General features: G+C 31.4%; 1 protein-coding gene across 2 annotated transcripts in view; it reads right to left on the bottom strand.

Annotated features, from left to right (window-relative positions):
- LOC113404044 (uncharacterized protein) overlaps window positions 1-13,716 on the bottom strand; it is a 184,239-nt gene that overhangs the window by 34,571 nt on the left and 135,952 nt on the right. For both annotated transcript variants that reach the window (XM_026644782.2, XM_026644783.2), the window contains exons 6-8: window positions 4,554-4,741; window positions 4,029-4,171; window positions 2,237-2,357 (exon numbers count right to left, since the gene is read on the bottom strand). In XM_026644782.2, coding sequence (XP_026500567.2) covers window positions 2,237-2,357; window positions 4,029-4,171; window positions 4,554-4,741 — 452 coding nt within the window. The remainder of the gene's footprint in view (window positions 1-2,236; window positions 2,358-4,028; window positions 4,172-4,553; window positions 4,742-13,716) is intronic.

Here is a 13,716-nt window from a genome sequence, read left to right as displayed (position 1 = left end):
TATGGCTCTGACAATAGTCATAAAGTATGAAAATTTGCTTATGTTTGCCGAATCATTCACGATTTAAAAAAATTCTATGATATTTTTTGTTTTGTTTTTTTTTATTAGCTATAAATTGACAGTTTGTTAAGGCATTTCGAAAGATCGTTCTCTTTTAATTTCGAAAGATCGTTCCTTACAAAAACATTCACTGGTGCCTCAAGACAAAATTGTCACTAAATTATAATTATTTCATGGTTCTCTTAATTATATAAGAGGGCCTCTGGGGCCAATAATATCTTTTATTGAGCCCTATGTTATTGAGACACGATGGACTAATACTGGGTCACTATAAGTAATTTTAAAATATATTCAAAGGGATTATCTTCACAAAAACAATAAAACAAAACAAAAACATTATCGTTTAAAAATCAAGACATTTGTTGTAGGATTTTTTTTGTAACGCGAGAGAAATTCCAGCAAAAACGACAGAAATAGAATAATAAAGGGTTTTTCGTTAGCTTGTAAATCTATACTTGTACTCTCTTCTTTACTACAAATGAAATTTAAATTTAGAATTCGGTTTACTAATTTATTCACAAACGGATTTTAATTATTTTGATTTATGAGCACATTTAATCAATCCATTATATATGTACCTATAGGGACCATAGCGAAAGGTTAATTTTTGTTCACTAATGTCGAATAGTTAACCGATACTAACAGTTTCGGCGAAATTGAATAGATAATAATAAAATAATACTGTACGTATATCCTCCAAAACAGGTGGAATATTTACTACTGATATAATAATATTCAGATGTTCAGACATCCATTATAAGCAGTATGAAGTTAATTTTGATTGATAAACTGAATCCACCTTTATTTTGTCAATATGTTCTTAAAAACGGATTATTTATCCATGAAGTATAAAATATTGTCGTACGTTACTTATGTAATAAAATTGAGACCGACAATTTCCTCCTACAAAGAATCTCTATTTTATTTTTCCAGCGGTTGGATAGAAGGCGTTCAGGTCGTTGATTTGCTATTAGATCGGCCTGACTGGAGTCTGCATAAAATGAAATATACCATGTATAAAAAGAGAGTATAAAAATGTATTCTTACGCAACTGAACAATAAACGACACAATAACAAAAATTCAAATGACTTAAAGCTCTAAAGCCACTTTTACATCAGGCAAGAAATCAGCGCCAGACCCAAAAGTTACTTACTCTTATTTAATAACATAATTTCAATTGTGCAAAACACGGAACAAATTCTGGCAAACCTTCATAGAGTAGTCGGCTTAAATTAAATTTACAATTTTGAGAGATGGTTTAAAATAATTTCGAAATGTTTTACATATATTGTTTTGTACAATATCTGAATTAACTGAACAAATCATTCATCATACATTGTACCGTCAAACAACAATACCAAGTATTTGTTTTGATCCGATTTGAAGGGTGAATGAGCCAGTGTAACTACAGGCACAAAGGATATAACATCTTAGTGCCCAAGGTTGGTGGCGCATTGGCGTTATGGGGAATCATTAATATTTCATACAATTCCAATGCCTTTGGGCAGTTGTGAACTAACTATATGAAAAAAAAAGTATAGGCTGTTTAAAAGGTCTTTGTTTAAATGTTGAAGAAAAATGATTATTGTATCCTGTGAAAATTGGAAAAATAGGATACATAGAAAATAATTAGTGACTAGTAGTTTTTTGCGGAATGAAGTTTCCTTGAAGTTACACCGCAATTACGCACACAACAACGTGTAAAATGTCGTCGTGTGATAATTGTTTCTCCTCTTTTATTCCCAAGAAAGTTATATTCCGACATTACACGTTTATGTATGACTTTTTAACATTAATGCGGGCTTAATGTAGAAAAACTATGCATCTTTTATTTCTCCTGTTGTTGGATGGTCATGAATGTCATGAAGTAAATTAAGTTTTGTCTAAACAAACATTATGTGTAGAAATTTAACGTCATTGTTTGTTTGCAGAACGCTTTAAATAATCGATTGAGAAAGACTGCTTAGAAATATCCAGGTAGAAAATAATAACAGTTGAAATAAAATGTGTACTAAAATAAAAGTTGAATTGAAAAGAGTGTACATTTAAAAAGAAAAGTAATTAAACCTTCTTTCACTATTTATAAAAAAATGACACGAGCTGGCTAATACACATAATATATTTTAATTTTCTAGTGGAAACTTAATTGATAAAAGGATATTTTTTTTACAATACCTTAGGACTGAAGTTCCGGCAAATGCGAACTCGATCAGCAGAAATGTGACGAGTACGACATATGATATCGTCAACAGGTAAATCTCGTTTATAGCTGGTCGGCTCAAGCAAGCCAATAAACCTAAACAAAAAGTTTTGTTAAACATTCACTTTATATATAAACATGATTTCACGCCTCGTTAATATAAAATAATCGAGTTGGACCAATAAATTGAAACATGTGAATCTCAACCAAAGATTGCCTCTAAATCTGAACAAGCTTTTATAATATAATTATAATTCGATACTGTATGAGTCGGGTAAAATTCTACCACATGTGAATCCATCGTAACTAGGGCAGCGTGCGTTAATAAAGCCCTTCTTCTTAAATGTAGGCCTACGTCCCAGCAGGGGGACGATTACTTTACTTTTATTAATATCAAATGAAGTTCAATATTTCATGCAATTGTTAACACATTTCGATAATTTACCTAAGTAAAGAATATAAATTTGTTACACAAACATACATTTATGATATTTTATGTTTATATACACATACAATACCATTTTAATCATAACATATTGTCTCTCGAAAATCGAAACTCGATCTAATGTCAAATGAAGCTCTCGTTAGCCACTTAAGCAAGAAAAGTGCTTAGATTGGAATTTTGACGTAGAATCCGAGATAGCTTTTTCATTATGTGCTTTAAACTTTGCGATATTCATAAGATAGAAATATAATTTATCACTTATTCGGAGTAGATATTACATGTTTATTAAATAGTATGTAATTCGAGCGTATAATTATACTATTTTTTTCAACGCATGAACACATGTATTCATTAAAGCGATGTTGTTTATACAACAACATTGTTTTAACGAATACATTTTTTAGGTAGGCCGTATATTAGATATATTCCTTGTAAAATACCTAATTCCTAAAAATACCTACCTAAAATACCTATTCCTATTCTAAAATATCGTATTAGTTACTTTTTACAATAAAAAGATATTATTTAATAATAATAATTAAAACAAAAATAACTTTATACCACATAATAGGATATATATTGACCTAGGTTTAAAAATATATTTCAAATCTATCTAATGTCGTATATAAACCTTATAAATTAAAATGATCTTTCAATTCATGACAAAATATTTCAAACGAATAATTAAATTTCTCTGTTCCTTAAATAGAGACGTTTTCCGTTATCCAAAATGATATCTCTTTGTAAGTTAAATCGAACATCAAACTGAAAATAGGTACGCGGTGAGTGTGTGATAGGCTCTATATCAGACACGCTTCGATGGACAGCTTGTGATATCTGTCCTACTCCAAATGTGAATATATTTTTTTGTTTACAATTTCGGTCTTATGTTTTCAACAATCCGATACTTAATTCGACAATCGCATCATAGGATAGTGAAAACATTTTTGAATTTAGAATTATTGAAATTTTATATTCCACAGATTCCAATGCATGTTGAATACGTGATTCACTGTGGCGCCATTTTGAAAGATCATCTAATGCTATCATTAAATAATGTTTGTTTTCAATAAACTTTATTATATGCTGAAGGGCTTGATATTCTTTTCGATGGTAGTAATGTAAACATAATAAAAAAAATTCAAGTTAATAATTTTATGAGCATATGTACAGTGTATATATCTACTACAAATGTATTGCTTGCCAAATTTTTACTTCTTGTTTATAATTAGATTAATAAATATAATATAGACAAATATTATTGCTATTCTTTTACGTGCTGTTATTTTATTCCAACCAATCGTTTAAAAGATAATACTTACATGTATAAACAAGAGAGACAATTCCGAGGGTAATCGTATTAATAATGTGAGCCACACGCTCCTTCTCGTAGTAGGCTCGTTTAAATTTGGTAGAGTTTAGATCCGAGAGTTCGTAGTAGCTCATTGTCGAGAACGTCGGCAATCTAAAAATCAGATCCAAATAATTATTATTGAAATAATGAAATACATTAATAATAATCTAAGTATAAACACTGCTGCTATCTATACTAATATTGGAAATGCAAAGTAACTCTGTCTGTACGCTTTAACTCAACCGATTTTGGTGATATATGGCACGGAATTAGATTATGCCCTAAGAAAGTACATAGGTTTTTTATTATTTCATATAACGAAAGGGTTTAATTTGCGAGTAAAACCTTGGCTTTAACCGCGTTTTCAGTTGGTATAATAAAATTAAATGATCGATTGCTTTTGTGGTTGATTATAACTTAAATTTGTTTACAATTAAAGTAACAATACAATGAAAAATATTTCCATCAAAACAAAAAAAAAATATTAGTGTACCTGTAAGATTCCGAGTCCAGTAGGAAATTGTTTGGCGGTAGGAGACCATTAAGGTAATTATGTGCCAAGAGTAGTGTCTTTATTTGTACGGAGATCAGCCCAACGGCGACCAACAGCAATAGTCCGAGTAGATGAGTCATATTCGTTTGGTTCATGCGCAGAAAATAGCGCTGGTAAAGCATTTCGACCTGGAACAAAGAGCTTATGTATAAATGATCCTTTAATGTTGATTTACACGATTAATTTGAATTGATTATTAAATCTAGCTATTGATTAAACAAAAGTTTGTCTAGCCTATTGAACGTATTTAATCGTGCAAGCCCGACTCTGTAGTTACTAACTCGTCAGTCATTCTACTGCCAAACACAGCAACACAAAGTATTGTTGTGATACTATTTAGGTGTGAGTGAGCCAGTGTGGTTTATACATGTACAAGGGACATAGAATTTTAATTTATATATCAATAACTATGGACAGAGATTTCTAATTAGTTAGACTGTTTAGTATATTGGCTGAAATTTATATTAAATATTTTTAGTTACATTATCAAATAAACCTTCGATATAAATTCTAGCTTTCTAGACTATTTTTAGCTGTATTACAAAAAATATATAAAATATATTATTTAAAGTATTCTAAAATAATGACCTTTGTCATAAATGTTAAAAATGTATTAAAAAAATTGTAGCCTATCGAGCCTTTCGATGGTTAAGCTACATTTAATGTCGTGTTAGTTGTTTTAATAACTAACAATCCAATCTTAGATTATATCATCAATCATTGTAGGTTTCAAAGAAAATAATAAGCCAAGCTTACTGTAAACAAGAGTTTCATATATAAATTAAATAAACTATCAAACAAACAAACTTTACTCAAACTCAATTACAGTGCATTCAGCACGTTATTATCAGTTATATATAAGAGCTCGTAGAACAAATGAGTCCAAACATAAGGGATTGACATTTAGCTCATTGAGGAGCCATCGTAGAATCCAAAAGAGCCGAAGTTTTCCAGTAAATCTTACACGAAGATTACAGTTCTAAGTCCAGAAAACCTCTGAATTTTTATGAGTTTAATTTAATTTTAAAATTAATTTCGGTGGCTAAGGAAACATGTATTTGTTTTCATTAACGCAATTAATGGATTAAATATATATAGCCAATGGTATAACTAACTACATGGTGTGATCTATCGAACGGACACCATATTTTTGATCTTGAGACCATTCAATTCATATCAAGTTTTATTAAATATTTGGATATTCTAGTTACAATGAAAATTTTAATGAATATAATATTTCACTAATCGGCTTACAACGATAAGCCTCACGTTGTATACTTTTGATCATAATATTTAAAGAAAAATTAGAATCACATCTTATTCTGTGAAATTTAAATTTTACATAGTACGTAGTTTAATTTCGATGACAATGCAATTGAATTGGCTGATTATTCACCCAAGATTGGCTCCAGACGAAGGAACACTTTAACGATACAAAGCATTGAGACGAAATTTTGTATATAGATGTGTAGCGTATTTAGGAATTTTGCATCAATTGAAACGTTGACAATTGCCCATGGTATGATTTTGACGTATGACGTACTTCCCTTCTCGTGTGTAACGTTAATAGGCTGCTCTTAAAAGTTAGCTAGTGTAACGAACTTTTATCCTTCTCCTATCCTACAAATAACATCACACATCCCTTGGATTACGCTGTTCATGTTTGTGTAGACCAAGGGAGCGTTCCCAAGAAGAAAGTGTCTTCGAAGAGCCCGGATTTCGAGGTAACAACCCCCCATTTTACTCATCTTAATACAGTCCACTTATCTCTCGCGCGCACAAGATGCTTTTTTTAAATCTTATTAATAGCTTTGAGTAACTTTACTTTTACCTAAGAAATCGACGCTTAAACGTTGTTAATTAACTTTATAAGAATATATAATTTGCTATTTATATTTTAATTATTTGTTATTTTTATATTTAATGGTCGTTTAGATCATGAAAATTGTGTTCTTTTACTTGATCAATTCATTTATTTTTTCAGAGCAAACTTTCATAAAGCAGCGTCTTATAAATAGTGCAGGTCTGAATGCGTATTTCGATAGATCTGTGGAAGGCTACGTGTGAAGCATTGACCAATAAAAAGGAATGAGGTAGTTTTATAGAAGCAGACTTGAAATATCAATAGAATAAAATCAATGACATAACTAACAATACATAAAATTTCTTACGTTAGAGAAATCTTATATAAAAAACGATTAATTATTTTCACCTCCATGTTTATTAAGAAAACCAATCATTAATTGTATTCACGAGACAATAAAGTTGATTCCTACATTTCGATGCTGGTGTTCGAAAATAGAATACACAGTCAAAGAGAACAAATACTTATACTTTATTGGATTCAATATAACCGAGTAAAAGAAAAGGAAACAATTTCATTTTCAATTTAAAAACGCCTTTGATTTTATGAAACCTTCAGAATAATTAAAACCATATTTATTACTAACTGAGAAGCTCCGGGCGTGGGAATACGTTTTTGATTATTTTTATATTTTACGAAATACGAAAAATGCAAATGAAATCAAAATTTATTCGAATCTTACAAGCACTCTTTAAATAATTTAACACGATTAATATAACTAGAAACTGAGTCACAATATATAATTTTATTTGAATTACGAATTATGTTTGAGCAAATGTATGATATTACCTTTCAAATGGTATATGTTTCAATCACCTTCTTTCAATTCACTACAATGTTTAATGTTCACGAATTAGTTAAATTATTATGTAAGAAGAAATGCGCTGTATTTAATTTGTATCTTATGTTTACTTGGTCCTAGGGCTTTGTGCAAGCCCGTCTGGGTAGGTACCACCCACTCATCAGATATTCTACCGCCAAATAACAGTAGTCTGTATTGTTGTGTTCTGGTTAGAAGGGTGAGTGAGCCAGTGTAATCACAGGCACAAGGGACATAACATCTTAGTTCCCAAGGTTGGTGGCGCATTGTTGATGTAAGGAGTGGTTAATATTTCTTACAGCGCCTTTGTCTATGGGCGGTGGTGACCACTTACTATCAGGTGGCCCATAAGCTCGTCCGCCAACTGATGCCATAAAAGAAAGAGCATCTTATTACTTAATAGTTTATAATTCATCTTGAATTTCAATCTGATATATCATAACAACGGTATATTTGTGTTAAGAAACTGACACATCGTCCAAATATTCTGCATGATGCCTACATTAGCAGCCTGTAAATTTCCCACTGCTGAGCTAAGGCCTCCTCTCCCTTTGAGGAGAAGGTTTTTGGAGCATATTCCACCACGCTGCTCCAATGCGGGTTGGTGGAATACACATGTGGCAGAATTTCGTTGAAATTAGACACATGCAGGTTTCCTCACGATGTTTTCCTTCACCGCCGAGCACAAGATGAATTATAAACATAATTTAAGCACATGAAATTTCAGTGGTGCCTGCCTGGGTTTGAACCGAAATCATCGGTTGAGATGCACGCGTTCTAACCACTGGGCCATCTCGGCTCTTTTATTTTTATTTAATTAAATAATAATGAATTACTTAAAAGCATGTTTTATATTTTCTTAATTACATGTGCCTAGTCCTTTGTCAGCGTTGGGTCACTATTAGTAGAGTGCAAAACTTCATTAATGAGGTCTTTTGATATGGAGATAGTGTATTAATTACTCGTCGAGAACATTTTAATTTCGTAAAATAAAAGTAGCAAAAATGTAAAATCAACATACCGTGTTTCATGAAATTAGCGTGATACTAGTATTTACGTTCTTTTGTACATACATCATCGTCAGAATATGATGATGAAAAAATATATTTCAATGTTCGGCAAATACCTCGTGTGTTCATATACCAGTAATCAGCACTAAGTGCTTTCATATTCAAAAGATTTTAAAAACATAGAACGTCATTTCTTAAGTCAGAAGTAAGTTTTTTTGGTGGTGTAAGGCTTTCTGCAAGCCCACTTGAATAGGTACCACCCAGTCATTATATATTCTACCGCCAAACAACAAAACTAAGCACTGTGTTCCGAATTGAAGGGTGGGTGTACAAGAAGAAGGGATACAACATATAAGTTCCCAAGGTAGGTGGCGTATTGGCGATGTAAGTAATGGTTAAAATTTCTTACGGAATCAATGTCTATGGGCAGTGGTGACCATTTCATAAGGTGGCACATTTATCAATGCTATTAAAAAAATGCAAGAGTGAAGCGTGTTAAAATCCTCCTTTAATAACATTTTATTAAATTGTTATATTTATCGATTGTTACATCATTTAAACAATACAAATCTTTTGGGGTTATATCAGGTAAAAGTCAAACAAATACCTTTGACCAAATAAACATTAATAGCAAGTACCATGATATCTCAAGATAAGACCATCCATTTTCCATCCAGTTAACAACTTGATACACAAGCACTAGTATTCCGTAGGTAGGTTAATCTTACCGAATTGTCATAGTTGAGGTTTCTCTGTATTAAGATGTGTGGCGGAGTTGAGGTTTTTGGATGTCAGGCGACAATGATATCATCCCTCCTTTTTGCAATGCGCATCTTTCACTGCTCGTGTTGCCCACCCTGCCTTGCCAAATTTTGTTGGATATTTCTCGTCAGTCCAAGGTCTTTTAGTAGGGTATACCTCTCACTCCTACTTCAACCGCATAAAAATTAACTATTTTTTGATAGCTCATTTATTACATCGTAAAATATATTCATTTTTATTTCGAGTTCTTTAGATATGTTCGTTTGCAAAGATACAGTAAGCTCTACAAGTACTATTTCTTTCGTACAGTTTGATTTTCCCAGAAAAAAATAATGTCTTGTCCGGATGACGACATTCTCACATCCTCTGGGATTTTATAGTATTTCTCACATTAATTCATTATAATAGTAAATAGTGCAGTATCATTGAGTAGTATTGAATAGGGTTTGCTTTTAGAATTAGCCTTTAAGCCTTTTTATAATGTTGATGTTCTTTGTTTGTCGTCGTTCCTTAGTGCGCTTTAGATGCTGAGAAGCTGCTTGATGTATGATTTGAAGAACTCTATCATGACTATGTGAGTAATGAGCTCCAATAAGTGCCTGGCTGTACTTATTTCTATTTATTATTATCATTTTCGGATTGTCGTATAAATGATTTAATTATATTATATCTCAGTCTTCCACCTTTATTTCTCGATCCCAAAATGACTCTGTTAACTACCATAAATTGTTTATAGAATTGAAGTCTTGACTTAAGCTCTTCGGCACATTTGTCATTTGGGAGTGATAAAATTGGACTAATTCATTTCTATTGAAAAACGCCTTTCACATTTCCCATGCATAATTACTCATTAAAAACCAGAAGTACCCATTTCGTCTCTTCGGGGCATCGGATCGCTCGCGCACGCTACCGTCACGCCCTCACAGCCGCTTTAATTGGGCTCCAAGTCGGGAATTTTCTGGGATATAAAAAAACCTCTCTTTTTCTCCCCGAGCTTCTTTGGCATAGTAGACCTGCAGCGTCTTCTCCCGCTTCCACTCCACAGCCTCCTTCTGCGACACAAAGTTTTCACGCAAAGTGCATAAAAGAGGTTAGCACGTCTCACTACCGATCATAGTGTTGAGGACGCTCGTCAATAGTCAACGTCAGGGAATATCCTGGTCGTGTTACACTCCATTAGGGTGTGGTACGCCGTGTCCACTGGTGCATTACACTCGTGGCAGGAAGTTCATACCTCCCACCGCGTTACCCCGTGCGTCTTTAACATTGCGAGGTAAGCTATTATACATCCGGAGTCCCTCAACTCGATTTTTTTTGTGGGGAACTTGTAAATAATTTTAATTTCTAGTATTTATTTGTGAAAATTTTGCTGAATTGTTGTAAGTATATTTGTCTTCATTACTAATACATTTCTAATGAATTTATTTTTATCCTTTTTTCCTCTGAAGATGTACGTTAAATACGCGAATTATTATTAAAAAAGACTACGAAATACAAGTGTTATACGTTGTGCATTCGCGAATTGTACGTCTGATAGTCGGTATAAGTCGGGTGGCTTAAAATGCAAACGACAAAAAAAAAAGTGTCTGGAGTGGATTAATTTATCACGAGGAATACATTTAACAGTTAAAAAATTAAATGTATGATATATGTATAATTATTTTAAATTAAATAATTTAGTTTTTTGTATAATTGTATAGTCGGTGTTAAGTAATTGTAAAAGGGATAGAGTTTTAACTTTTTTGTTTTCTTTGTATGATGTTGGATAGTTGCCCATATATTTATCAGGAACTCTAATTGGAATTTCATTAATGTGATGTATATGGTATCTCTTAGTTTATTAGGTACATATTTTTCAATAATACGTAATATTCCGGTTTATTGTATTATTTTAGGTAGTAAGGTAGTATGTTTACCAGGATTAAGCCGGTGTATTTTTCCTTATTTAATCTCTGTATATATGTTATTTGTTGTATGTTTCGAGGAATCTGTTATATTTTTATTTTTAGCCGAGACAATAATATAGGGTTTTCTTAAAAGACTTAAATTATTATTATTAAAAGTTTTTGAATAAGTCACCTTATTAAATATGTTTTAGTCCTTTTGGTATCCAGCAAAAATATTTTAAAGTGGAATGTCCTAATAGCCATGTGTCATCTAGTTAACCTAACAGTACTGATATCATTGATTTATATGAACTGGTCTAAAACGGATCCCTGAGGAAGTTTTGTAATAAATATGTTATGGAAATGTTTCCGATATTTTTATTTCATATAATGTGAAACTGTGTCGATGTGTGTTTTTATGTAAATTATATTTAATTTTAGTAATTATCGATTGTGGCCGATACTGTTTGAGTGCGATCGAAATCCGTATTGATATTCGTTAAAGAAAGTTTTTATTTGTTAATTAATCTTCTATTAAGAGACTATTTTGGAAAATTATTTTAACTATTTTGGAAATTAATAGCAAAACCAAGATTGGTGGGTAGTACTCAATCATTTTTAGGTCGGGCTTTATAAATAGGTGTTACGTTTTACTATTTTTGTACTATCAGCCCTCATATTTATTCCTCAATATCGACACCATCGACAAATGCAATGTGGTATTAAGATTTGCAACAATTAGTCTTTTAATACATTGGTACTAATATCTAAATAGTTAAAATATTTCATTTTCAGTGAATTTTTTTTAAGTTTAAAATTTGAGGGATAACTGTACTTGACAAAGTGTCCATATGAAATATGTGTACAATAGTATTTTTTATATTTGTTTTATCACATAAAATATCACATCACATAAAATATTACATAAAATATAAAAAGCAGTCTCTCTTTGGTGAAAAATAATCTTGTCAAATCGCTTCAAATCTAAACTATATTTATCGAAGCGTATGCGTTTTGCGGGAAATAACCAATAAAGCCATGCACTCATAGTCGAACTGGTGACTATTATTTTTTGTAGAATTTCGTTTAGGTTTATTGTTGGCGAGTTATTTCTAAGGAATATTTATATTCTTCTTGACTTAACAGTTTTGGTTTTTCAATTGTTTTAATTTTATTAGCATAAATTGGTTTCTTTTATGTGTATATTATATTCTCTTTATTTCATTTTGGATCATGTCAGAAATTCTTAGAAGTTCCATTCAGTTTCTCGATACGGATTTTAGTAGAGTTGCAATTTTTTGTTTTATACTCTTTCGTTTTGAAAACGTCATTAATAATTTGTATCCAGAATTGTTTAAAATAGCTTGTTTAAAATAAATTGTTTAAATTATCAAAATATATTAACAAAAATATACCAGGCTTACTCAAATAGAATATCAAATATATTAAAGACTTGTTTTATTTTTTAAATAGTTTTACTTGCAATTTATGATGAATTAGAGAAACAGTGAAATACTATTTTTAATTAGACGGTTACGATGACAGCTAGTGTTTGCCAAACAAAATATATGAGATAAATCTTAAGTAAATAATTAATTAATCATTTCGGTTCATAGTTAAGTTTTCCGAGTAACTGAGAAAATATTAAATAAGCCGTCACGAAATTGGAGCAAGCGAAAAACTTGATGCAGTCGCGAAGGTTAATTTATTTTTACGCTCCGTTCCTTGGTTATTTGAAAAGTTTTAAATCGGATAAAAAGAAGCGCCAACTGACGTCGACTACCAGCTTACTTGCTGCTAATACAAAAGTCATTTTTATATTTAACTTTCAGATGCCATGGATGTTTCAATATAATATATGTAGGTAAAATAACCGTTGCGGAGGATATATTTCGTATAAAATATTCGGACAGAATCACTAATTAAAAATATACCAATGTTAATAGAAAACTCCCATTTAAAGTATATTAGGAATATTATCGGGCTTCTGGCATTAGCACAGTAAAATGTCATTAGGTTTGTTCGTGTTAGCAAAAATATATAACATTTTTAATTCAGTCTTTAAACATCCGAGCAAATTCGATAGTTGTAGCGAGATCTTTTGTCATTTGCATTGAGGTCAACAAATAAACAAAAAAATGCATGTTTCTACTAATAAATGGGGAAACGTTTAATGCTTAATTGAAAAAAGTACTACCAAGCGAAAATACATAAACCTTATGCCACAAGATGCACACCTTTTCGAAAGAAGGTTTTATTATATAATATTATTATATAGATGGCTGCGCTTCGCAATATCAGCAGCTTTAATGCAGACCAGTGACGTGACAACCGTGGATTTTATATTCTTATTATACAAAAGTAATATTTTTGGAAAAAAACATCATCATTATTCGCTTATTTATGATGTAGCGCTGCAATAAAACTGTGTAAATAACAGTACTGAAAATACCGTTCGATTTGTCAAAATAAGTTATCTTTATCGTCATTGACAGTTCTTTCGATTATTAATGGGAAAAATTTCCTTTATAAATCAGTCCTACGAGGCTTTAGGTAACAGATAGCAAGTTTGATTACATAGAAGATACCTATTTCATGAAACCAACATCGTTATTTCATCATAATTGTGTTAGTGCGCTACATCCGATTAAATTCGATATTCCTATTGTGAATGCACGTTGCACGAGCACGTTGAATATCGTGTGTATTTAAGGCATAAACCTTTAAGTTAAAAAAAAAATAAACCGCAATGTGTATTGAC

Source organism: Vanessa tameamea, chromosome Z (genome assembly GCF_037043105.1).
Source record: "Vanessa tameamea isolate UH-Manoa-2023 chromosome Z, ilVanTame1 primary haplotype, whole genome shotgun sequence".
Taxonomy (NCBI): Eukaryota; Metazoa; Arthropoda; class Insecta; order Lepidoptera; family Nymphalidae; genus Vanessa; species Vanessa tameamea.
Note: the sequence above shows the minus strand (reverse complement) of the source record. Positions and strands in the feature narration are given on the sequence as shown.